Raw genomic sequence first — 27,277 nt, 5'->3', positions numbered from 1 at the left:
TGTACAGTAGTGGCTCTTCCTTTGCCTCTAGAGTTCTAGAAGTGACCTGTTAGGATTCTCTGCATGGCAATGGTGCCTCTTGTCCCCAGTCATTGTGCTCTCGGTGCTGTACGAAGAGAGAACCAAAAACCTGCCCACAGGGGGTTGTGCAGACAGCCACTCCAGATACAGTTCCTCTCTGTGCTTGTGGGAGAGCACTTCTCTGAAAACCGTACTGGGAAGGGGCACTGTTTAGATAATCTCCCCTCTACACCCCGAAACATCCTCATTTCGGAGTCTTCGTCACTGGGCTGCAGCAGTGAAATTAGGCCGGTCAGTTTCCCCCTCTGAGTCTCAGGCACAAATAGAAAAGAAGGACTTGTGGCACTTTAGAGACTAACCAATTTACCTGAGCATAAGCTTTCGTGAGCTACAGCTCACAATTGGTTAGTCTCTAAGGTGCCACAAGTACTCATTTTCTTTTTGCGAATACAGACTAACACGGCTGTTACTCTGAAATCAGGCACAAGTGACAGGGATACAGCAGGTGGTTTTAATGCAAATCCCTTTCCACCCCCCTTAAAAATCCTCCTTTTCTATTGACCTTTTAAAATGACAAATGCAAAGCTTTCTGTTGCAAAACCCTCTGGTTCCCCCTTAACAGCATCGAAACTTGGCTTCTAAACCAAGATGACAGCGTTCCTCTAACCAGCTGCAATGTGCTGATTCTGCCTGCTGCCGATGGAATTTCATTAGTTTGTTCCTTTAGCTTGTTCTGTGTCTCTTCCGTCTTTCTAGGGCACCTATCACCACTGGATCTAAGTGTCTGTCCCAGTGCAGTCACAGGGCCCTCTGTGCACCCACCTTGGAGCGCTCTGGTTTTGTTTGGCCTGAATCTGTAATTTCAGTGTCCCAGCCTGCTCTGAGCCTTGCCTTTAACCCAGTTCCCTCTGGCATTGAGGATCAAGCTGTGTGGAAGCCAGTGCTTGTTGCAGCAAGGTATGAATCTTGGTGCAGTGTACAAAGAGACTTGGTGCCTTTGGCACCCCGCATGGCCAGGATGCGATTGAAATTCAGCGTGTGGCGTGACACATCATTGCCTTTGGCCAAAGTGAATTCAATGCTCTTGACACATCCACAGCCCTGGAGCCTGGACGGTTCTGTTTCCTCTCCAGAAATGGTGCAGCAGAGGTGACAGCCGCTCAAGCTTCCCTGCCTCGGCCCTAGCTTGCCAGGCTCCTCTCTCACTGTCAGTCTCTCTGACCCATCCCGTCCTTGGCCTCTGCTGAGATGGCCAGCAAGGGGGCCAGGGACCGTCCACTGCCATGGTTTTCCTGACTGGAACACCTGCTCCATTAGGAACTGGACAGAAAACACCAAGAGGTTTCAAATAAGCCAAAGAGCTGCCAGCCTCTGACCGAATTTGGTCTGTCTTTGTTTTTGAATGAGTGACAGAGATGAATGGCCCCGCAGCTCATAAAGAGCTGATTTGTACGACTCTTATTCCCAGTCACCGGAGGGCTCTAGTCCGCACTAGAGGTCGTTGCTATGTACAGAAGAACAAGGCAGAGTCGACACTCTGATCTCCAATACACTAGTGTACAGCGGGACTGACTTCAGGTCAATAGAGTGATGTTCGCATATAACCTGAGGTCAGAATCTGACTCCTAGGACCTTCCCCATCTCACATTCTGGCAGCTGCCCAAGATAATGAGAAACTTAATGCATCTGTCCAAATCCAAGTGTCTTGCTAGAGAGTCGGTGTCTCTGAACCTATAAAGATTAGCCACTGTCCTGTCCTGTTCCCAGCTCATGAGTGGGACTGGTGCAAGTGAGATTTGTCCTGCTTTGCCTTTTGTTGTGCATAACAGCCCAGTGTGGACTTTGCCGATCCCACTAGATGTCCTGCGCTTGGGCAGACTCAGAATTCCAAGTCTGGAGCTGAGAAGTGAACTTGGAACTGGCCCTCTTGCCAGAAACCCAGCATGGAACTCCCTCCTGCTACGCAAGCAGCTATCTTAGCCCCAGAGACACGATTGTTTGTTACACGACCCCGAGTGAGACTGATCTGCGGAGAGCTAATCTTTGTAAGGGAAGCCATCTGCTGCCTGGCTGGGTTGACAAGCTCTGGTTTTAAGGTTATAATGTGTATAACATTAAGGGGGGGGGGTGCACGTGTATCAGATTTTTGAGCATAATGCTTTTGGGTACTGTTAAGATTTACACCCTAAATAATAAGAGCGGGGTGGAGGATGGGCTGGTGCTCAGGCACAGAACTGGCAGGATGAAATCCTGGCCCCGCTGAAGTCAATGGGAGTTTTGCTGCTGGAATTGCACCCATGGTTTCTAGTCCCGTCTTCGTCAGTGTCCCCGCTGAGTGATCCTCAATAAGTCAGTTGGGGCCTGATCCAAAACCCACTGAAATCAAAGCTAGTCACTCTGCTCACTTCAGCGGGCTTTGGAGCAGGCCCGCAGAGGTTCTGGGCATCCACAAATCCCAATGAAGCTAATGGAAACTGCAGGTACTCAGCACCCTTAAAATTAGGCCACTGACTTCTCTGGGCTGCATCCTGCTCCACTGCCGTGAATGAGACCTGAGTGCGACTGTTACCGTTTCCCTCTCTGTAAAACGGAGACGAGGCCCAGAACTTCAGAAGCTTTCGGCCCCGTTACTGACTTGTGCTCATGCTCCTGTTAATGGTGTGTAGCATCTAGGCTTGAGGACAATCTTTCCGAACTGTACATACTGGCTGTACGTCATAAGAGTGTCCTGAGGGTCTATCGAGGGTTATTAACGTGTGTTTTAAAAATTGCCTGGTTACACAGGATGTCTGGTTAAATAACCTACATTTATTACACCCAGAATAACTAAGGGCCAGATTCTGTTACCCTTACTCCTCTTGCAGTCCCAGTGACTTGCATGTAATGTAGGAATTGCCATAGTGGATCAGACCCAAGGTCCATCTACACCCGTATCATGTCTCCGAGAGTGGCCAGTGCCAGGTGCTTCAGAGGAAGGTGGAAGAACCGCACAGTAGCGGATATGGGATAATCTGCCACCCATATGAGGGGTCATCCTGGTCTCTAAAAGTCCGAGTTTGGCTTAAATCCTGAACTATGAGGTTTAATGTCGCTAACAAAAATTTTGGAAGGAGTAACTTGTCAAACTGTCACCAGTCCCTTTTGCAATCTTGCTGAATTCTTGGCCTTAGCAGGTGGCAATGAGTCCCAAAGTCTAATTATGTGGTGGGTAGAAAAAAATAGTCACTCTTATCAGTTTTGCATTTACCACCATTCTGTTTGATTAAATGGATCACTTGATGATTCCCTCTTATGTTCATTCCCTCTGGGGCACCTGGCATTGGCCATTGTCAGAAGACAGGATACTGGGCTAGATGGACCTTTGGTCTGACCCAGTGTGGCCATTCTTATGTCCCCTTATTTTTCTGTTCTGAGGCAGGGAGAACAGAAGCTCTCCTAGTACCTCTGTCTAATGAAAGTGATCGACATTTGTAACATACTGTCATGTGCCAGGGTCCTGAATTTATCTGCTGTAAGCGTCATGTGAACAGCAGCATTTGGCCATTGCAAGGCAGATTCGTGGATGTCGTAGCAATCTGTACTGGGGATTTTCTTCCTTTGGTCAAAGTCAGACACCAAGGGGGTGTCTCTTCAATCTCAGACAAATGATTCTTTTTAATTTTTTTTTTAAATAGAAAACTTGTTCCCACTCTTGGCCTTGAGTAAATGTGAATCTAACTGTAGCCCCAAGCCTGCAATCACAGAGGTATGCATCTAACTTTGAGTGCATGAGTAATCCCGTTAACTTCAGTGGGGCCTACGGTGCTGGAACCAATCTCAGTAGTTACGTTTCCTTTAAGGAAAACCCTCCTCCTCCTTTTAAAAATAGTATCTAACTTTGCATTGTGCTTGTTTTTTTGTTTTTTTAGGTGATGTTGGTTGGTGACTCTGGGGTTGGCAAAACCTGCCTTCTGGTGCGGTTTAAAGATGGCGCTTTCCTGGCCGGCAGCTTCATTTCGACAGTTGGAATTGACTTCCGGGTAAGGTGCTACTGAACAGCTTTATACAATGTTGCTTTTTTTGTGTTGTTTTTTCCCCCCCTTCCTGTATTCAACTATTCTGTGAGTGGCAATTGCCAGCCTCCGAGCTCTCAGGGGGATGAAGATTTCCTCCAGGGCTGCTGCTAAAGCACACTCAGGGTTACACACGCGTGCTTTGCGCAGCCGTTGCTTTATTTATCTGCTCTAGTGGAGTGTCCAAATGTGATGACTTGCCATCTCAGGGTGTGGGAAAACGCGTCTTCTGTTGCCGTACGCGAGCAATAGCCTGGGAAATGCCACTGGGAGAAGCAGAAGCTTCATGGTTTTGTTTTAAGATGCTGCTTCGATGTATGTGAATTGTGATGTCATAATCACAGGCATATGACCTCACTGCAGGGTCTAGCATGAGTTGAAAACCTTAGTGGGTAGGAGAGAGCTTCATTCAGACCCAGGTATCTACGATGTTAACAAAGGGAGCAGTGCTTGATTTGTGCCAGGGCTGAGCCCCGGCACCTCTGGGCTTGGCAGTCCAGAGCCCCGGCACCTCTGGGCTTCCTGCATCAGTTATGAATGTAGAAAGCATTGCTTGAGCTCCATGCCAAATTAAGCACTGAATGGGACACAGGAAACTACTGGCAGAGGGAATGTTTTGTTTAATCTCCACCCTGCCCACGGTTCTTTTTCAAAGTCTGCTTGAGGGCAGTGCTTCCTTTTCAGATATGCCTGGTGTACGTGCAGTGCATCAGCCGCCGAACTGTGGGAAGGGCTCCCTGGCGCACCAGAGGCAGCATCTGAAAGTGTGTCTTGTTTGTCTGCCTTACGGTGTGTGTTACTCTGCAGCAACCACACCCCTTTAGGCTGATCTCCAAGGCAAAGTAGAGTCAAGCCTGGTCCAATGACATGGGGACCCACCAGCAAAGCAGACCAGGGCACTGCTGGAAGTGATGTTGCTGACACAGGGGATACTTGTCCCTCTGAGCCTGTGTGACCCCGGGTCCTAGCACAGTTCTGGGCAGCACAGGTGCTGGTCAGTTCATAGAAGTTCTGAAACAGAGGTCCTGATCACGCACGGTTATTAAACGGCCACATAGCATCCTTTATTCACAAATTTCTGATAGTGTCTTGGGTAACTACATTCTATGTGCCTGCATTCCTCCTGTTTTAATTTAATACAATAGCCACGCTCCAGGAAGTCATGTGCTGTTCGATGGACACAGACAAGTGCAATTTGTCCCCAGATTTAGGTTTTATATTATAAGCTTTTTTAAAAAGAAAAACAGAAAGCCAATCAAAATATTTCTATCAATATTAAAAAAAAAATTAAATGGAAACTATTTTTGCAAACACAAAATTCCCTTGCAGCATTTGCAACCAGAACTTTGCAGCGTCATGCTTGTGCATGGGAGGGAAAATCAGTGGCAATTGACTGTGACTGTCCGATCTATTTTCTTTGTCTGAGCTGAGAAATGCAAAAAGTAAAGATGCTGCATAACCAGTGTCTCGTTAATTAGCTGTGTAACATTCCTTCAGGTTTAGTAATCCAAGGTGGTGTGAGTAAGAGAGAGGAAGCGATTCCATTCTCTTAATAGTATGATTATTATTTTTAGACCGTACTGTCCTTTTAAACAGCTGCTACATTTCTCCCCAGAGGTGCTTGCGTTGGTAAGGTGCGTATGTATCGATTGGGATGAGAAGTACTATATCAATATGAGAGACCGCATATTGTCCAGGAACCTGTTGCCAATCCATGATATTAAAGAAGGCCTCCTTTTTTATAGTGGGTATCCCTTGGGTTCGAAATTGGGGGTTCACCACCACCTGCCTTTCTCAGGTTGCTAAAGGGGAGGGGAGTCCCCGCTGGAGCCTGCTACATGGAGTTGAAGGGGAGGCTCTGGGGGACCCCGGTATGGAAAGGTTGAGAGTCACTGGCATATCATTGTATGAGTGGGAGCAAATGATGACGGGAACTGCTCCAGCGCATAGAGCAGGTGAGCATGAATAAAGAGTCTTTCAAGGCTGGAGGGGCTGGGAAAGGAGCCTGCCTTGGAAAGGTGGCTGGTAGCGCTTTCACTTCTCAGTGCCCACATCTCCTCGTTATCTGCGAGACGCCCAGCACGCGGATGGAGCTGGGATGCTTCGCTCTCCTGCAGCCCCACCTCTGGAGCCTGTAAACAAACCTGCTGCATGAGCAGCTCCGCCGAAGAGACCCTCCCTGAGCCCATCGGTATTCCAAACTTGTCGTGTCCACAGAGCCTGGATATGAATGGGAATAATGAGGGAATGAAATGGATTTGTTTCCCGCCATTAGCATCAGACATAGCGTTTACCTGAATATTAAACAGAAATAAACAAGAACCCAGCAGACTGAGAGAACAGCTGATGGCAGCGCGGGAAGCTCGCTTTGGTGAGCTGGAGAGCATGTTGCAGCAGATCCTGCGTCGTTGCTTATGGCAGCCTCGTGTTGTTGAGTTGCACGTTTCCGGTGTTGTCTCATCATTTCAAAGCCCCTTGGCTCCCTGGTGTATTGGTGTGGTGTATGCCAGCTCCTCAGCTGCATTTTCCCATTCAGGGCTGAGAACTGACACCTCGGGCACCCCCGTCTAACTCAGCCTTGCTGCTAAATTTCAAGGAGCCCTTTAAACGTGCCACCGCACAGCTCCAGCTTTCCAAACAGTCAGCCAGGGAAAATATTTCTCTTTAAGCATAATAGTTTGGTGTATGTTTAGTGCTGGTGACTGCCCCAGAGGCTGGAGACCTCAGTTTATCTGCTGAACAGCTAAACCACGGACAGCCACAGCACACGCTTCAGACAACCCCCATGTGCCTTGATGGGTCTGCTCTTACCTGGATGTGACCAATTCAGGGAGCAAGGGCGTTCCGCCTCCCTGGCCTGCTCAGCCTTTGGGATTTCCAGCAAGGGATCCAGTTGCGGCCCGGACAGGTGGTAACAGATTCTTTCCAAACACCCCATGTTTCTAACTGGCAATTCTCTCTGCTGTGAAGGGCTTGTTCTTTAGGGGTGACCATGCCACGCTGCTGGTGAGCTGGGATCGAGCTCCAGAAGGCTGGATGTCCTTTCAGCACATCCAGAAGAGGTGAGTAATTCTCTTCGGCGTTAGAGATTTGTGCTGCCATTTCTCAGGGCAGCCTCCAGGATGGCAGCCTCTTGCCATCAGGGCCCTGCCTGTCTCCAAAATGACCTGTTTGTATCATTTCATGTTTTATTTAAGGGACAGCAGTCCAGAGAGAGGAGACTACAAGGCTGTGAAACCAGCTTTTTATGAGAGAGTAAATGTCCGAGAGTCGCTGTTTAGTGGAGTTTGGCTCCATGAACGTTCCAAGAAAAAGTGAGCTAAGGTTTTCATCCAGTTGTGGTTCATAACCACAGCTGATGTTGATCCAGTAACCTGGAGAGACAAAGGAGGGGATGCCCATGTTCTCCTCCCTCTTATATGCGGGAGGCACAAAGCTGCTGCCTTTTGGGGATATTTTGCAGACTAGAGGGTCTGCCCATGCCCCTCCAATGTGTCTCTCTTTTTAAGGGATGATACTTGTTTTGGTCACAAAATTTCCTCCATTCCACCTGGATTTTGTGTCCTCCCCTCGCTCTTATTGTCGAATGATTTACCCCAGTAATGAAGAATCACAAAGCTGAGGTTGTAGGCAGTCCTCTGCACTAGAGGAAGGAATCCGAAAGGGAGGAAGCATTTCCAGTCTCTCGTGTGAATCATATTTTGGTGTCGTACATTGAGTTCGGCTTGTGTTCGGCTCTTCAGAGATTGTGGGGGGTGTCTTGGGCCTTTGCTGCGCGCCCTCTTCCAGGCAACAGAAACCATTTAAAAAACAGGTTTCAAGGGTGTCCACACAAGGGCATGCACTGGTTTAGCTAACTTGGTTTAAGAACACATCTTTAGTTAAACTGGTACGAGTTTGCGTGTAGACCAAGCCTTAGGTGATTCATTGGGCCTGTGAGTGGCCAACGGGAGAAAGGCACAAAGTAAGCAGACCACTAGCCAAGGATTTTGGTGTCACTTGTCTGGAGGAGGACAGTGGTCTGGTATTTCTGGTCCGTGCTTGTCTAACACTCTGCATGGAACAGAAAAGTACCCTGGGATTAGCTCCAAATTCTTCCCCAGATCCACACCCACACAGGTCCAGTCGGGGCAGAGCTACGTCTGTGTCCTCCTTCAGAGCTAACTGAACCCACCATCCCAAGTTCCTGACACTCCTTATAGGTGAGCTAACGGACCTGTTCCTAGCGAATAATCGGTTTGACTTTCACCCTCTCCTCCTGCCTGTGAATGATGCATGAACTCATGCTGATGACTATGAACCTGTTCCTTGTAACTGTACAAACTTTGTACAAACATGCTCCAGCTTATGGGTTATTTGGTTTAACCATGGCTCTGAATATGTGGGGTGTGATTGGTCACTGAAGCCAAATGGTATCGTTGCTGTTTCCTAATTGGATGACTGATTTTTCCGTCCCCTCCTTTTTTTTTAAAAGAGGAGAGCAGTCAAAAAGATGGCTCCCTGAATGCTTCTGGACGACGTCTCCATGCTGATGCACGAGGCTTTCCCTTAATGTAATCATTGCCCAGGTTTCGCACTGTGCCTGGAAGGAAGGGAGGGTGGTTTGGGAAGAAGCCAAGAGAGGAGCGGGGTGGGAAGGTGCAGGCGGGGTGCTGGAACAATCTGTATAGTGGGTGTGCTAAAAGCGGTTGAACAGAACTGTAATCCTTGGATGGGCCCTATCCTTCAAGCCAGGGGGTGCTGCTGCATCTTTAGTTCCCTTCAGGGTGGGGGACGACTGAACAGGGGGGCTGCAGATGAAGGAAAAGGACCATGAGTGGGAGATGTGGCTTTTTGTGTGCGGTGCCCAGACACAGGGGCTGAGCCGTAGAACTGAGCAGTAGTTACAGAGAAACGAAATGTATGTTGCATTGACTCTGCAGATTTGTTGAATCCAGCCAGACGTCATTCATGCTTCTTTTTTGTTCCAAAACTAGAACCACCCTTCCGATTATGACAGTCAACCCCTTCTACAGCTGGGCAAAAAATCAGGGGGAAGAATTTGAAAAAAAAAAAAAAAAGAAAGAAAAAGCTGTCTAAATTCCCCTTCCACAGCTTTGTTTTTTGAATTTTTGAAAATTTGTCAATTAAAAAAAAATCGGATACTTTTTCACTAGCTCAGCAATTTAGTGATTGTGGTGCTCAGTAAAGCAGAACCTAGGGGTACGTCTGCACTTCAGGGGGTGACTGCAGTTTGCATAGACGTAGCTGAACTACCGTTAATCTAGCTAGCTTGGATACCGGAGCAGTGAAGCTCTGGCGGGATAGGCTTCCATATGGGCTGTGCAAAAGCACCTGGAGCCCTGGGAAATTAACTGGGAGACTTTGCTGTTCTGGTACCTGAGCTAGGTAGGTTAAAGCCAGCTTGGGTATGTCTGCACGAGCTCCGCTCACACCTGCGGTTGTACTCCAGACAGACCCGAAGTGTGAAAGGAACCAGGGGAAAGAAGAAAGCGGTGAAGAAAAGGAAGAAACCATTCGGCTGAATGGCTATGGAACATACGTGGGGTCATAGATCCAGTCAGGACAAATAGGTGGGTGTTTATTTGCAAACATCTGTCTACATTCAAATAATGTATTTTTCAGTATTCACCCAGTTGTCGTTTATAGCCACAGCTGGTGTTTGATTTTTCCCTGGCAGAACCTGCTGTCAGCCGCTTTCCATGCATGCGGCTGTTGGCTTGCTGTGCTTGGGCGTTGAAAGCCGCCTCAACCCAGGCTGTGTAATATTTCCAGATAACAGGCCTAGGAAAGTTCAGTGGTTTTCCCTTGGAAATCCCATTCTGGGCAGGCTTAGATGTTCAAAGCTTTCTCTCCGCTGCCGATTTGCTGCCATTGCTTTAATGTGGAGCCAGGACTGTGGCTGCTTCACGTATGTGTCTGGGTCCGGCCAGTCTGTCTTTCAACGAAGCAGCTGGAAAGCAGCTTTATTTTGAAGTATCTCGCTGACGTGTCGGACAGATTCTTTGTGGTACAGCTAGTGTAAATAAACCAGCGTATTTTAGTTCCCTTCAATGGAGCTGGGCCTCTATGCACCAGCTGAAGACCCAACCCAACCCTAACGCTATGTACATTTTGCCAACCTGCCCCTGTATGGATGAGAGAACTGGGCGGAGGGTGGGGGTGGGCATGTGTTGTGCTGCATTCTACTCTCCGCTGCACGGAGGGTAAATAATCGGGGCTATGCGCGGTTGATGCCAGCGGGATTATGCCATGGATGGATTCAGGCGTGGGGGTTCTTGTGCGTAAGGATGCACCTCCATGGAGAACCCCGATTCTAGTTCGAGGAAAGCCCCCACTCAGTCCAACAAAGAGAGGTGTTAATTGATGAAGGCCATGTCCCTGTGAGGAGCAGTCAGAGGGTCCTGTCTTCTGTGCATCCAAGGTGTCTCTGCACAACCTCCTTTAGGACAGCCCCACCCAAAGGAGGCACGTCGCTGGGCGTTTGCTGCGAAGACGGGGAGGGGAACACCAGACTTTGTGCTTGCCTGGCTTGAGGGACTGCATGTGTTTTTCCTCTGTGTTTGCACTGTTGAATGAGGTTCGCTCTGGTGGAATGTGCCAGACTGACGGCCCTGGGGGGTGGAGTCCCTTTCCTCCCCACAGACGGGTGGAGCATGGGCAGGGCCAGTGAAAACTCCAATGGCATCCCCAATACTAATGGGCCTGGGCTAGCCTTGAAGGGCCACTGAGATGCAATGCGTGAAGAGGCTGGCCTTTCCGCTGAGAGGCGGTCAGTTGTCACGGGCAGCACGGGTCCCCCAGTTCTGGACTTGCAGGAAGACTCATGTCCTGTTGGCTGCCAGAGGAACAACCTTCAGTCACTTCCTCATCTCAGCTGGATTTGAGCCATTGGCCTAAGGATGAAAGAGACTCGGAGTCCCATTGTCTGTCCCCGAACTGTTCACGTCTCCTGATGCTGTGTGAACATGATGGCATCTTGAGATATTTTCCTCTTTTTAGCCTCCCCGCACTAGGCACGATGCAGCCTTAAGTCCAGGGAAAGAGAATTTATTTGAGACAGGCAGAACTTTCCTGCTTTAGAGCATGTGCCTTTTAAAGTCTGTTCATTCTTTATTTAAAAACTAATGCCTGAAATCAAACACACCCCTGTTTTCGCTCTCGCATGCAGAGCTGCAGTTTCTGAGCCCATCTGTAAATTAGTGAGGGCTTAAAAGAAAAGGGCAGTGCTTAGGCTGCATCTGTCCTGAGAATTGCTCTGTGGGGGTGAGCAAACCTGCTCTTTGTGCGATCAATATTTAAAATAATGCATTTCTTGTCAATTAAATATAAAATAACCTCACCAGAGATCCCCGGAGTTGTTTTCTTGGAAGCAGAGCTGGCTGTGGTTTTACTTTATATTTTTTTAAACTTCATGCAGAGTTGATTCTTAAACTTGAAGGAAGTTATGTCACTTCAACTAGGACAGAGAGAACATCATTTTTTTGGCTACGGTTAATTACAACCGATTTGAAGACATTAGGACATTAGTGTGCGTGTGTATTATTGTAAGTCCCTGGTTCATGAAAGTTCTTAAGCATGTTTTTATGTCCTATTGACTTCAGTGAAGTGGATCCGGCCCGCTGACAGCAATTCCGGGTCCCAGGGCAGAACAGTCAATGGGCCCCCCCACACACACAAGCCACGCCTGCGTGGACGTGGTCCGCCTGACATTTGGGTGGTGCTGTGGCTGCGCTGGCCGATGCCCAGCGGCTCCCGAAAGCGACTGGCACACCCCTCTGGCAGCAGCTCCTTGGCGGAGGACCCAGGCGGTTTCCGTGCGCAACTGCCCCTTGGCACCACCCCCACAGCTCCTATTGGCCACAGTTTGAGTATTTGAATGAGCTGCTGGTTTGAATATTCAGATATTGGTGTTAAATGTTGTAAATCTGGGATTGGTGAACGCTTTCACAACTATGTAGCAGTCTCCTGAAGAGCTGATAGCCCTGTGAACCGTAGCATGTTGAAATCGGTGCTTTATCTGTGAATCGGTTGTTTTGGTGCTTGACTAGCTGTACTAACAGTATGGATTTGGGGTATATCGCACCTTTCATAGCATGATGTCACTCCTTTTGCATCACTGTAACCGTAGCTTTTGAGCCTGTTTTTCACATTGCTATGATGACTGATATATCCAGCTGAATACTGATTGTGACCCTATAATAAATCAGTGACCTGTTCTTTATCTGCTACCGTCCTATAACACCTTTCCTGCTGTGCCTGTCTGCTCCTTCCTTTTCTTTTTTTGGTAGGCAGGAGCTCAAAACTCGGAAGAATCTTGCCCCAAGTGTAGATAGAAGTGTTAGGTACTTGCTGTGCCTGTGATCCAAACCAAGCAAAAATATGTCCTTGTCAGCTTTTTAGTGTCTTTAATACTAGATACAGCACAGTGCATTTAGATTCATTCTGTAGAAAACATGCACTTTTCCTCTAACAACTTCTGATTCTTTTCCCCTTTCCCTCCCGGGATTCTTTTCAGTAGTTCCTCAGATCTCTTCTATTTCTTGGAGGATTTCCATGAGCTCAATGTTCCTTTCAAGTTGCTAGTAAGCAGGTGTATGAACAATATCTTTCTAGTATTTGTCTTTTTCTGGTACAGTGCCTAGGATAAGAGATAAAGGGAATGGTTCGAAATCTCTGTGGAAATACCAGAGTTTGTGCTACCTGCAGATACAGTAGACTTTAGGGGCAGGGCAGGTGGATGAGTTTTACATATCTGCTGAGTTACAGCTGGCTTTGTAAAACCATATTTAAAGGTGTGGACTCGGATTTGCTGAAAGTAATTGCTCAATATTTTATTTTTAAAATAGACTGTTTTTTACTACCCAATGCAAGGCCGAGAACACTGACTTTAGATTCTGAAGTCCTATGAATTATCCATTGGAACACCGTCTGCATTTTCTAGTACTAGTAGACCATCAAATTATGGTTAACTCACTTCTCCAGCATATTCATGTATGCAACGTATATTGAGTAGTCATGTGGTGATACAATACAAAGAAAACTATGTAACTCTGCTGAAATTTATTATGGATTTTGAAAAGAACTAATGGTTTTTGGACATGGAGATGTGCAGCCAGAAGACTGTCTTCTCCGCAGCAGCTGTGTAATTGTACATCTCTTACAGTTTGCATCGCAGGGCTGATGAGGCTGTGGCTTGATAAGATGGGAGGTTTTTGCTGCACGAGTGGATATGGTTTTTAATTTGTGTTTTTGTCGAATAACCAAACCATCACATCACAACTCTTTGTGTTATCTAGGGATTTGGCATCAAATTTTCTGACTAAACTAAATGAACTATGTGTTGTTTTCAGTGAGCTATAACGAAGGGACTCTATACTGACAAATGCTGGGCTGTCGCTGTTTAATGAAAAGGGAAATTAATAAATATTTCCCATCGTGGTAAGGGTGCTACAAAGTATCTTGAGATTCCGCCGCAAACGTAAAACGTTGCGGCTTCTGCGGAGACTCTCAAACTCTTTCCAGACCTAAGCCACTCGCCAACCTGGGGGAGAAGTCCTTTCTCTTTCATTGCACAGATGGGGAAACTTGAGGCACAAGAGGGTAGGTGACTTACCCAGGGTCACAGCTGGGGTCGTGGGCAGTTGGGAAGAAAACCTGAATCCCCGTGATGCAGAGCACCTGGTCTAACTGCTAGCCTCCACTAAGGTCCTGAAACCCAGACCCAAGGCCGGCTGAAGGTTTGGTTGTACCCTCAGCAGCCAGAGAATTCCAAGCGAAGGCGGCCGGTCTGCCCAAGCCATGCCACTGTATCGCAGGGCTGCAGTACTGGGGATGGTCAAGATGCTCTGGTTTCTGGGGAAATTCTGCATCACTTTGGATTGCAATAATCCAGGGGTGGCCAAACCGCGGCTCGCGAGCCACATGTGGCTCTTTAAGTGCAGCTCCTGGAGCCCCCTGTCATATGTCCCCTTCCCCCATCTCCCCCGCAATCTCTGCCTAGCAGACTAGGGGGAAAGAAGCTCAAGGCTTCTACCCTGCCGTGGGGCTTCTGCCAGAGACGACTGGTACCTGCTGAGAATTGGCCTCCCGCCAACCGCTTGAGTCACAGCCCCCCATACATGCCTCCCCTTGCCCTCAGCACCCCCCCCCACTGCTCCCCAGTATTCGCACCCTGGGGAGGGGCCGCTGCTCCAGCTCCAGGGGCAGCAGCAAAGTCAGCAGCTCACCCTGCAGCTCCCGGCTGTTCGGTGCGGCCTCTCCCCGGGGTCGGCCCCAGCCGCTGCCGTGCAGGGCGGGGGCCTGGTGGCACCATGTGATCAAGTGGGGCCAGCAAACCCTGGCAAAAATATGCAGGGGCACATGACCCCATGTGCCCCCCGATGTGTTGCCTCTGGCTTCTGCCCAGCAGGGAGGGGGGCCACGGGGCTCCAGCCCCGTGGGACGTGCCTGCTGGGGCTCCCCAACTTCTGAAGATTGTTGTATGTGGCTTGGAGGGTCAGTAAGTTTGGCCGCCCCGTAAATAATCCATGCCTGACACACCTGTACATACAGCTATCACAGCAGTCAACTCAACTGCGTACAGGGGAGTAAAATCTGGGATCGATTGTTCCAAAATTACAGGAATACCCCGCTGGCGTGTAACTAAAATCTCCGCCTCCAGGTGCCAGTACAATTAAGGCTTCTGCCCACTCTGCAGCCCGGCCCATAGCGGATGACACAATCACCCAAACGCCGGAGTGGGTCTGAATACGTCCAGCAGAGGCCACTGCCGATTCCTCAACGGGACGTTTGAGTCTGCACCTCTTTGAAAAGCGAGCGCCCAGTGCTGTGGCCATTCAAGAAAGGCCCAGTCTAGCCTGGTGTCCCTGTGCTGTCGTCCCTTCACAGCCAGTCCTCCTGATTGCCGCCTCTGGGCCACGGAGAAGTGGTGCAAGGCGTGCCAAGAGCAGAGGAACCGCTTTGCAGAACGGCTCCGCTCTGAAGCAGTGCCCCCCCCAGTGCCCCGGCAGGAGAGCAGAGATGCAGGGCCGGTCTAGTAAGCACCGGAGACCTGCTGTTCCTATGCTGAATCGCACAGCCCTGTCCTCACCGTGCATGTGCCAGATTGCATCTCTCTGCTTGATAAAACACTATGAATAAACAGTTCGTTTATGTCTCTGTCTGGCATGCACAGCCCTACAAACGTACCCATGGTGTCTTCTTCTACAGCTCACCCTGGCCAGAGCAGCGGCTCACCAACAGAATGGACAGTCTGCAAAGTCCCTGCTGCTTCTCTCTAATGATGAGTGATCTGTCCAAGGTACTTCCATGGACCCAGGAGGTATCTACCTGTAACGGTTTTCATGCAGCATCCAAGGCCCTCTCTGGCATCTGATTTCAACGCTACATTGAAAGAGAGGCATGATCCTCTCTCCTCCCAAAGAGGATGAGCTATGGAGCTACGGTCTAGTGGTCCCAACCTGCCAGAGGGTAGGCTATTAATTTGCAAGAATGTTAAACTATTAGGTCTCCGCAAAGCTATTTGTAATGGTTTATGTAGGACTGAACAAATCTAAATGAATAGAAACCCATTTAAAATTAATCTAGCATTGTCGTTTCTATTCGGTTTTCATCATTCTGTCATGTACACAGCCCCTTTCCCAGGTTTTAGGGTTTATAATAGTCTCTGAGAACAATATCCCTTTTAGTTTAAATGTATGGTGCGCAGTAAAGCTATGGTGATGTAGAAATACGAGTGGCCCGACAAGGATTAGAAGTTTTTAAGGTCAGGCTTGACAAAGCCCTGGCTGGGATGATTTAGTTGGTGTTGGTCCTGCTTTGAGCTGGGGGTTGGACTAGAGGACCTCCTGAGGTCCCTTCCAACCCTGATATTCGATGATTCTATGATTCCGTTTTTCAAAAAATGCATCCAACTGTGTCCATTAATTTTTAGTTTGGGGATAGGAATTATTTCTGCATCTTTTCTTTTTAAGCTGATTTTATGATGGGAGCATTTTGAGTCCATCAGAAAAGACCGCGATCTTCCCCTTTTAGGTGAGGAAGTGCCAGACCTTTCCAGGCTCTGTGCACTCGTGGGGTAGCCAGACCACGGTGTTTGGGTAAGGACGGGGGCTTATGAAAATTGACCCTTTGACCTTTTACCCATTGCTATTGCTAATGGTAGAGCTGCATCTGAAACAAATCCAGAGCAGAAGGTTACGTACGTTTAGCCTGATCATTTGAAACCACAAGACCCTGTGGTTTTTATATTTGCCATTGACTTTCATTAAGTGACAGAAATGTCTGTCCAAATTCCTATGCTGTTTTCTTGGTTTCCTTCCAAGGATAGGCCTCCTATCTTGTATTCTAGTTCATCCACTGGTGTCTCTTTAAAAAGAAATTAACTCTTTCCATAGTTGAATCTACTGTCTCCTCTTTTTAGCTCAAGCATTTAGCTAATTTGGGGGATCTTGCCGGTTGTTTCTGCTAGGAGGAGAAATTGATGATGGTGTCAGGTATTTCTGTGGTGCGATCCTGTTTACTTACAAAGAATGTACAAAGTTCTGTTCCCCTGAAAGAGGGGGCAGTTTCCTTATGTACGTTTCCAAGCCTGCCTTTCCACTGTGACCAAAAAGCTGTCTCTTGGCTTTCTCTGAATCCTGCTATAAATTCTTCCCTTGTTATCTCCCGACTTTCTGCTGCTTTCCACTAGCTTTCTGGCTGCTTCTGCCTCTCAGACATGCAGGTGCAACCAAATCAATCCCCAGCCCTTGCATTAGCATTGTCTTGTCTGCGGGTGGTAGCTTCCATTTTTTTCAACTATCACTAACCAAAGGGGCGTTTACTAGATCCCTCATTTGTGGAAGGTGGCTAGCAAACCCAACAGCTTGATAGATCCAGACGCACTTGGTGAGATCCATGCAACCTCCCAGCTAACAATACTATAGGGGGCAACTCATGGATATGGAAATATCCTATTAGCTCTGTTGCTCATCCTATGACTGACAAAATCCTACACCAAGCCCCCCCTTTAAAATGTGTACATGCTGGACTCTTTCTCGTTGTAACTGCTGGTGAGAAATTGTGGAGGCAAAACAAAATCCCGGAGTTTAAATTGGAGCTGAGGTGAATACTTTCAATTAATTGCTTATTCAACAGGTGTCCTCCACCCCTACATCTCCCCCCCTTTCCCTGCCTCTGTAAATTGTCCATGAGCGGATCACGTTCTCTCTTCTTCCCCTCGCCCCCGCAAATGTTGTAATAGTTGTTGGAATGTCGCTCAGTTGTTCTGAGCATTCAGTCTGAGCTGCGTGTGTGCGTTCTGTTCTGTGGTGGGTTTAACCTGACTCATGGAATAGAGTCTGCAGTGGGATCCGTGCAGGAAGTGGATATAACGTTTGTGTTCTGGGATGAAATTCTCCTGTGTGCAGAAGGCTAGCACGAGGCCTAGGCTCCACTGAAGGCCAAACTGGAAGGCTTAAGTTGTGCCTGGACATTGCGCTAGTGCTTTGCACAGAGCTGAATTTCGCCCTCGCTGTAAACCATCCAACACTGGCTTAAAATCTGCTGTTTCCATGGCCACTCTGGCCTGAAAAGCCTGTTCACTAGAATATTCTGAAGATGTGAATATGAGGATCCTGAATAGGATTGAAGCAAATTAATTTTAAAACTGGAGTGACCGGTCAAGGGTGTTTTAATTATTTTTCCAGTTTTCACCCAGCTCTAATTGAAATTCAATTTTCCCTTTTCCCGCTGCTTGCAACAGTAACACTTTCTCTAATTATGAAGCTTAACAATCCCTGTCCGAGGTTGTTCGTACTCTAGTGGTCTCTGGGATAAGATTTTGTATGCTCTGTTGATTTGAATGGCCCCGTACTTACCTGTTGCGTCTGAAATTGCTGGTAACCATCTTCCAGAAAACCTCTGGGTACTCCACCCTTCCGTCTCCAGACCCTGGTGCCTCCAGCCCAAAGGCTATTGTATCCATCTATTTTTCTAAACCATCATTTGTTTGGGGGGTTTTTAAACAGATGATCTTCTTCCAGTTTGTGTCACTTTAGTTATAGACTCATGGTTTTCAGAGATGCGTTGCTCCACTCTGTTTGTTCTGTTTCTAATCAGACTGAAGGGGGAAGAACGTCCTGAGATTCCAGCGGCATTTCCCCCCAAAACTTGCAAAACAACCTGATCCCAACTCTCCTCCCATAAAAGCTCACACCAGACCCCCAGCCTTGGGGGGGAAATGATTGACTCTGTGCCTTTCCACTTGGGCTCATCCCTAGCCTGGTTTCCCTGCCCAGTTTCCAGGGCAGGAGACTGTTTCTTCCTCTGCCTTAGGCATTTCTCTGCCTTTGTGATTTTCACTCTGGAGTTTGAAACTCCAGAGCTGTAGAAAGGGTTTCCGCTCAGGATTTCCAGCCTTGCTTGGGAATATTCAGAGCTCTTCGATTCAGAGCTGACTGCCATTTCTCTGCGCAAAGCCTGTCTGTAGTGCTTCCTTCTCCCCCAGTTCCTGTCAGACTGTGTGTTTTGTTCTGTTCCTCTGTGATCCCATCCCACCGTCTCTCAGTCACATGATGCTCTGAAGGGAGGGCTGCACCTGTTCACGCTTTCCCCCAGTGCGCACCCTGCTGCTGCTGCTTGCCTGTTTATCTTGAACTTCTCTGAAGCTCCTGGATTTCTGGCTGTCGTATTTATGTCCAAACTCCCCCTTTTGAAGGGGCGTGATTGGCTTGGTAGGGTTCGTAGCAATACTGTCTTTCCCCTTTGAGTGGTAATAGGAGGGCGTGACCATCTCTCAGCTGTTTGTGGGTCTATGCAAATTGCAGGGGTTGGGTGGCGGGTTCTCTCTTCATAGTGGAGAGGAGCATAGTGCGTCTTTAAAAGCTCTCAGAAATGTCAGTGATTGGTGTCGTCTGCAGAGCCCAAAGACTGGCTGGGCAAAGGAAATAACCTCTCCTCACCCCTAGACACGAGGCATCTTCCCATCAGTCTTGGCTTACTCTGATGGGGCAATGGGCTGGTGCTGCTGCTGCCAGGGCTGTACCTGTTCTGTGTCTAAATAAGACTCTGACCTCCAGTGTTGTCAAGCTGGCGACCTTCACGGGTCACTTAATATTCTGAGCAGGGCAAGCCTTTGTCCTGATGATTAAGAGTTCTGAGAAGATGAAATTTAAGTGCTTAGCTGTAAATCAGAGGCAGGAGTCCTGCACCGCACAGTGAAACTGTGCAAGACGTGTCATGGCATAATTACAAGAACACACGGAAAACCCTGATTGAAATGAAAAGGTTAGCTGTAGTTCTATTTCATTTTCACAGCCAGCTGGAGAAAGAACATCATACCAAAGCCATAAAGCCAAAGGGCCAGTTAATTCCCAAGTTTATTCCTTTTTTAGTTGATGGGAGTGATGCAAGCTTTCTAATTTGGCTTTCCATTGTTCTGTCAGATCCTCTGTTCATCCAAGTGGCTGAATCAAGAACATTAGCATCTCACTTAACCAGTCTTTGAACTGTTGGCTCCTGGATCATGAGGCTCTTCAGAAACTGTATCTTGATTCTCCGTGTGAATCTTGGTGCTAATTAGAAGCTTACACCTTTGTGTTTTCCTCATGCATTTGCCAAGCTGTGCAAATTAAGATTTTTTGTAACTGGACCTTTTTTTAAAAAAGCTGCATTTCTTTTCTCCTTGGACCTTGCATTGTGATGGAAGTGATAAGGAGCTTGCCTGTTTCCTTTCCTTAGTAGAGGAGTTGCTTTCCATATTAATTGGTGCTCTGAGTCAAGAAGGTGGTGCTCTCCTGGCCCGAATTTGGGAGCAGAGCTTTTTGGAAGCCCTTGTTTTTCTGAGCTCTGTAACTGAACGCTGTCCCCTGCATCCTCTTAAAATGTTTTTTTGTAAACCCGACACGTCCTGGTTCTCTTTGGTTCTGTGGGAGAATGTAGCTGTGATGAGAGCACTGGCCAGTGTGAGCTCATGTTGTAATACATTTCACTTCAAAACCTTGTGCCAATGGCACCCCCCTGTGCCCAACACCCATTTTGCATATGGAAGATCGGTAGTGCAGTGAAGTGCATGGTCCAAGGCTACAGATGGAATCGGCATCAAACCCAGAACTGAGAGCTGGTGATCCTGACTCCCAGTCCTGGGCTCATGCCACCGGGCCTTGTTTCTTTCCCAAAAGATGCACCCCTTGCTGTTCCACTCTGGGCCTCTCTGACTTCCTCCTGGAGCATTCCCACACGTATACCCAGGACAGCTTGTGTAGGTGCCAGTTGACTTTCTGTAGCCAGCCTGCCTCTGCCTTGGCCCATGTTCCTCCTTTCAAGTAAAGCATCAGCAGAGACTTCAGCTGTTGGCTAGAGGTGCTATTTCCCAAAGGAGCTCCTACCCTGAAAGGACCCTGCCCAGTGTCCTGAACAGCCAAGCTTGGTGGCTTTAGCTGCCTTAGGACTTTGCAATGACTCAAGTGAAGCCTGATGGGTGTCAGACTGGATGCTGTACCCTGGCTTTTGTGGCACGGCCTTAAGATGCCCAGATCAGATGGTTGCACGTGAATAATAATTCCCATTGAATCAATCTCTTCTCCAGCTTTTACAGTGGAGAGCCCTGGGAATTTTAACGAGTTTGCGTGGGAAGCTCTCCTGCCTGCGTGTATTGTTGCACCTGGGCAGTGTCCGTAGCTCTGAGATACATGAGCTGTGATGTCTCTCCGAGTGCACAACACTGAATCCTATTCTCGGGGACTGGTAAGTGGAATTCATAATGAGAGCGGCTCTTTAATTTCGCCTTGGCTTTTGCAAGGGAACTGTTACTGTACACCATAAATAAAAGCAATTGCTTATCACCCTGAGCTGTAAGGACTGTTGATTTTCACTGCCCCCTTCTCCTTCCTAGAGCCAAAGGAAGCTGTATTTGATGTGACTTTGTTTGTTGATTTGGGGGGGAAAAAAAAGGTCTGTACCTTTCCTCAGCAAAATTGCTGATGCTGTGTGGATGGCTGGCTGTATCAGAGAGAGACTAGCATTGCGAGGAGGATGGTAGTGTTTATTCCAAGCACACAGGCTGTGCAGACTAGGATTACTGACCTCGCATCAACTAGCCAGAGCCTGGACTTACCTGGGATAAAGGGACGGGACAGTGTTGGCAGATGAATGAGCAGCTCCAACGTGGGTCAACCCATTAATATAAATTCTGCTTCTTGAGCAGAACTTGTACATTTCAATGTACAGAACTTGTACATTTCAATGTACTTGTACATTTCAATGGCAGGTGACACTGATCTGCAGTGAATGTTATTTGATTCTCTCCCAGGGCTGTGTCAGGGTTATGGGGCTAGCTGCACCTCTCTCCCCATTCTGGTCTCTCTGAGTAAACCCCTTCAGGGGTTCAGCCTCTTGCTCTTACTTGTCTCAAGGAGAGATCTCACTGTTCTTCCACTCTGACCGGAGCCTGGGGGCATTACCCTGTGCACAGCAGCCAGTTGCACCCTGCAGGTCTGGGTGGGGGCAAATCTACACTTAAAACACAGTATCGGTGCTGATGCAGCTGCGTTGCTGTGGTGCTTTAATAAAGCCGGCTCTAGGCCGACGGGGGAAATCTTCTCCGATCGGCATAGTTAATCCACCTCCCCGAGAGGCAGTAGCTCCGTTTGCAGGAGAAGCTCTCCTGGTGACATAACCCCCTGTGTAGACAGTGCTAAGGTTGGTATAACGACATCGCTCAGGGGTGTGAAAAATCTACCCCCCGGAGCGACCGAGTTATATCGATATAGGTCTGTCGTGTAGACCAGGCCTGCATTTCAGCATCTGTGTTTTTTCCTCCTTTGGGAACCCGAGAGCAGTGAGATAGTGACCAATGGCCTCCTTCAACCAAACTGTTTTATTTAACAGTTGGAGCAATGTATTAGAGAGAGAGAGGCTTTTAAAGCCACAGCCAAGCCTGCATGCATAGTTAGGGTACGTCTACAGTACGAAATTATTTTGAATTTATTCTATTTGAATTTTCGGAAGTGATTTTATACATTCGGTCTTCTGTGTCCCCACTAAAGCGCGTGAATTCGGCGGAGTGTGTCCACAGTACTGAGGCTAGCATCGAATGTTGGAGAGGTGCACTGTGGGTAGTTATCCCACAGTCCCCACCATCCATTGGAATTCTGGGTTAAGCTCCCAGCACGTGATGGGGCAAAAACATTCTCGCAGGTGTTTCTGGGTGTGTGTCGTCAGTCGCTCCTCCCTTTTGTGAAAGCTACGGCAGACAATCGTTTCGCGCCTTTTTGGCGTGTAGGCACCATACTGCTTTCAGCAGACAGTGCACCGATGCTCTCCCGCTACTATGAATCCACCTCGCATTTCCTCTCGTAATCTCTAGTATCGACTCTTTCTCTTCCTCATCCAACGCTTCTGCTGCCAACTCTGCTCGGCCATCGTGAACCGAGCAACACAGCTTCCGCCGCCAACTCTGCTCTCCCGCTCTTGCCACGCTACCGAGCTTCTCCATGTTGTCTGTCCTGGGCTCCCGCCTCCGTGAAAGCTACAGAAGACAGCCATTTCCTGCCTTTTTTCTGCTATCGTGAACCGAACAGCACCTCTTCCACTGCCTTCCTCTGCTCTCCTACGTTTCGCACCCTTTTTCCAGGATAACCCGTGCAGGCGCCATAGCCATGGAGCCCGCTCAGATCTCCGCTGCAGTTTTGACCATTGTAAATACCTCGCGCATTATCCAGCAGTATGTGCAGTACCTGCAAAACCTGGCGAGGAAGCGACGACAGCGTGATTACTATACTGATGAGGACATGGACACAAATGTTCCTAGAAGCATGGCATGTGCCGATTGGGAGATCATGGCGGTGTTGGGCCAGGTTCATTCCATGCAATGCTGATTCTGGGCCCGGGAAACGAGCACAGACTGGTGGGACCGCATAGTGTTGCAGGTATGATTCCTGATTCCCAGTGGCTGCGAAACTTTCGTATGCATAGGGCCACTTTCATGGAACTTTGTGACTTGCTCTCCCCTGCCCTGAAGCGCAAAGACACCAAAATGAGAGCCGCCCTCACAGTTGAGAAGCGAGTGGCCATAGGCCTGTGAAAGCTTGCAATGCCTGACAGCTACCGGTCAGTCAGGAATCAGTTTGGAGCGGGCAAATCTATTGTGGGGGCTGCTGTGCTGCAAGTAGCCAACGCAATCATTGACCAGCTACTATCAAGGATAGTGACTTTAGGAAACGTGCAGACCATTGAGGATGGCTTTAATGCGCTGGGGTTCCCTAACTGCGGCGGGGCAATAGATGGAACGAATATCCCTATCTTGGCCCCGGAACACCAGGGCAGCCAGTACATAAACCGCAAGGGGTACTTTTCCATGGTGCTGTAAGTACTGGTGGATCACAAGGGACGTTTCACCAACATCAATGTGGGATGGCCAGGAAAGGTGCATGACTCTCGCATCTTCAGGAACTCTGGTCTGTTTTGAACAGCTGCAGGAAGGGACTTACTTCCCAGACCAGAAAATAACAGTTGGGGATGTTGAAATGCCTAGTTATCCTCGGGGACCCAGCCTACCCCTTAATGCCATGGCTCATGAAGCTGTACACAGGCACCCTGGACAGTAGTAAGGAGCAGTTCAACTATAGGCTGAGCAAGTGCAGAATGGTGGGAGAAAGTGCTTTTGGATGTTTGAAAGTGCGCTGGTGCAGTTTACCGACTTGGTTAGATCTCAGCACAACCAATATTCCAATTGTAATTGCTACTTGTTGTGTGCTCCACAAAATCTGTGAGAGTAAGGGGGAGATGTTTATCACGGGGTGGGAGGTTGAGGCAACTCGCCTGGCGGCCAGTTTCACACAGCCAGACAACAGGGCGATTAGAAGAGAGCAGTTTCATGACTGGCCAGGCTACGGTGTGACAGTTGTGTTTGTTTCTCTTAAAGCTAGACGGGGGAGTCGGGGGTATTGGGTTACGGGGGTGGAGGCGGAGGGAAGGACAAGTCCAGAAACCAAATCAAAATTTCAGATATGCCAGCTTTCTGCTGCTTATGCAATCCTCTGGGGTTGACTGTGTGGGTCCCCATAGCCTCCCCTCCCCTGTGTTCTTGAGCGTCTGGGTGAGGAGGTGATGGAACTTGGGGAGGAGGGAGGGTGGTTATACAGGGGCGGCAGCGACAGTCTGTGGTCTTGCTGCCTTTCCCACATTAGATCCACCATACAGCACAGCATGTCAGTTTGCTCCCCCATGAGCTTGACCATAGCATCCTGCCTGCTCTTGTCGCGCATGTCCCTCCTCTCTTCGTATCCACGTAACGCTTGACGCAACTCCGCAATTGTTTGCCTCCACACATTCAACTGGGCCCTATCAGTGCAGGAGGACTGCATGAGCTCGGCGAACATGTCATCCCAAGTTCGTTTTTTCCACCTTCTAGTCTGACCTGCCTCTGGGATGGAGTAGATAGGGGCCGTGTTGAAACATTTGCACCTGCGGGAGGAGAAAAAGGGAGGGTAGTATTTTAAAAGATACATTTTAGAGAACAAAGGGAACACTCTTTCTCAGTGAAACAGGCAATTCATAGTACACAGCACATGTTCTTTCTGTACAAGGTTGCATTTTGCCTCTTATACTGAAGTGTCTGCCACTTCGGTGTGAGTAAGCCATCACATGCAGCCGGGCAACAGAATTCAGCTTGCAGGCAGCCATGGTAAGCCCTAGGGGCATGCGGGTTCTGCTTCTTCCACATTCATTTCAATGCTTTCAAACTGCCAGGCTCTCTGGGATGATCACTTCACACAATACCCTTCCTCGTCCCGACGCCCCCCCCAACCGCATGGCTCCGATCAATCTGTCACTCACCAGAAGTGCCTTCTCTAGGGTCATGGTCCGGCACCATGCCTTGGGAGTGGGGGGAGGCTATTGTCTCCAGTGTTAAGAATAGTTCCTGGCTAGGGTGGAAAACGGATTCCCCACGTGCCGCCTGTGCACTGTCCTCCTCCTCCTCCTCTTCGTCTTCCAAAAACTCATCCTCCTCGCTCCATGCTACTCCCCCCTTGCAGGGTCCATGGACAGTGGTGGGGTAGTGGTGGCTTCACCCCCCGCCCCCATAATTGCATGCAGCTCACGGTAGAAGCGGCATGTATGGGACTGTGGCCCAGAGCGCCCATTCGCCTCCCTGGCTTTTTGGTACGCTTGCCTGAGCTCCTTGATTTTTGTACGACACTGCTCTGTGTCCCTGGAGTAGCCTCTTTCCGTCATGGCCCTGGAGACTTTAGCGTACGTATGTGCGTTTCTTTTTTTTTTTTTTTTTTGGAACGTAGTTCTGCCATAACAGATTCGTCTCCCCAACATGCGATGAGATCCAGTACTTCCCGTTCGGACCATGCTGGAGCTCGTCTGCAAATCTGGGACGACGTGGTCCCTTGTGACAGTGGACTCTGCATGGTCGCCTGTGATGGTGGACTGTGCTGATGGTCACCTGTGCTGATGGTGACCAAACAGGAAATTCAGAAGTTCCCGGGGCTTTTACTGCCCACCTGGCTAGTGCATCGGAGTTGAGTGTTGTCCAGAGTGGTCACAAGGGAGCATTCTGGGATAGCTCCCGGAGGCCAATAACGTCGAACTGCGTCCACCGTACCTGTAACCTGGAACTGCGATCTCGATTTTAGCGCTACTCCACTTGCCGAAGTGGAGTACAGAAATCGGATTAAAGAGCCCTTTAAATAAAAAAATTGGTTTGGTCGTATGACGGAATCAGTTTTATTTCGAAGTAACTCTGCTAATTCCGAAATAACCGCGTACTGTAGACCAGGCCTCAGTCTCCTCTATTCTTGCGCTTCTCCATGAGCTAAGTAAGAGAGGCTTTCCTCGTGAGCCTCTGGAGCAGAACAGAAGCAATTTACATTCTCCTAGCAAATAGTCTGGGAGCACAAAGTAGTAAAATCTCCTTCTGTGAGCAAAGTAGTGATTGAAAGGCCAGGGAGGTGGCATTTGATTCATAAAAATCCACAGAATCCGTTTCAGAGGTGTCATCTTCTGCAGTGTGGAGGTGGGGGGACAATTGCTGGTGGCAATTTTTCTCCATTTGTCTGCTTCTTGGAAAGCTTCCACTAACGTATCTCTGCAAGTGTCGTAATGTTGGTCTTCAAATGGTAAACTTGGGGTCTGAATGCCACCAGTGCATTTACGACCTCACCAGTGACTGTCTCAGCCATTCTGAGCACTTTTAGAGTGGGGAGAGTCTTTGGAGGCTGAATCAAATGCCTTCCAGTAAAATAATTTGATCTTTCCAGTAGCGTCGCATCCAAAAAGGCTGTGGAAACCTGGCATTGCGGCGGCTTTTAATGGTCTGGGTCATAGGAACACATCTCCGAGGGATGCTGTTCCAGTGATTCTGTTCCCCAACAGAAGACACAAAACCAGAGTCTTGCAGAAGTCCTGGGTAGTGTCTCTCAGAGAGCCCTAGAACATCAGTGTCTCATGTATTGTTCCGTTGTGTCTGAACATTTATCATGGTACCACAGGGAGCTTGTACTTTCCTATAGTCTCCCGTAGATCAATATCACACCGAGATCTGGACGCAACCAGGTGATGACCAAACAATGACCGGTCTGCCGTTAGCTCTGTAACAGCACCTGTTTGCATTTGAGCACAATGTTAGTCTGTTCTTCTGGATTGGAGCCCACAGATTGATGGACCTTTGGATAATTCTTTAGGTTTTGAAGGCATTGTACAAGTCGCAACCCAAAGTCTCCATTTGACAGACTCTTCGGTTATTTCATCACTGAAGACTGCTTTTGTCATGATATTGGGGGAGGAGGGATAGCTCAGTGGTTTGAGCATTGGCCTCCTAAACCCAGGGTTCTGAGCTCAATCCTTGAGGGGGCCATTTAGGGATCTGGGGCAAAAATTGGGGATTGGCCCTGCTTTGAGCAGGGGGTTGGACTAGATGACCTCCTGAGGTCCCTTCCAACCCTGATATTCTATGATTAATGAACCTGTGAACTTTACACATGCTCCCAGACTAAAAGTCCAGATCCTCTTGTGTCCGGGGCTCTCAATCTGGGGGCGCAGATAGGTTTGGGCACTCTGCATGGGAGCAGGCAGGATCACTGAGGGTACATCCACACAGAAGAAGAAAAAAATGACCCGGCACCAAGTCTTGGAGCTCAGGTCAACGGACTCAGGCTTGCGCAGTGGGACTAAAAATAGCAGTGTGGATGTTCCCGCTCGGGCTCTGAGAC

The 27,277-nt window shown here is 48.6% G+C and overlaps 1 protein-coding gene across 1 annotated transcript in view; it reads left to right on the top strand.

Annotated features, from left to right (window-relative positions):
* RAB26 (RAB26, member RAS oncogene family) overlaps positions 1–27,277 on the top strand; it is a 210,230-nt gene that overhangs the window by 2,423 nt on the left and 180,530 nt on the right. The window contains exon 2 of the mRNA XM_077828741.1: positions 3,930–4,040. Within this exon, the coding sequence (XP_077684867.1) occupies positions 3,930–4,040 (111 nt within the window). The remainder of the gene's footprint in view (positions 1–3,929; positions 4,041–27,277) is intronic.

This window comes from Eretmochelys imbricata, chromosome 10, assembly GCF_965152235.1.
Source record: "Eretmochelys imbricata isolate rEreImb1 chromosome 10, rEreImb1.hap1, whole genome shotgun sequence".
NCBI classification, from domain to species: domain Eukaryota; kingdom Metazoa; phylum Chordata; order Testudines; family Cheloniidae; genus Eretmochelys; species Eretmochelys imbricata.
Note: the sequence above shows the minus strand (reverse complement) of the source record. Positions and strands in the feature narration are given on the sequence as shown.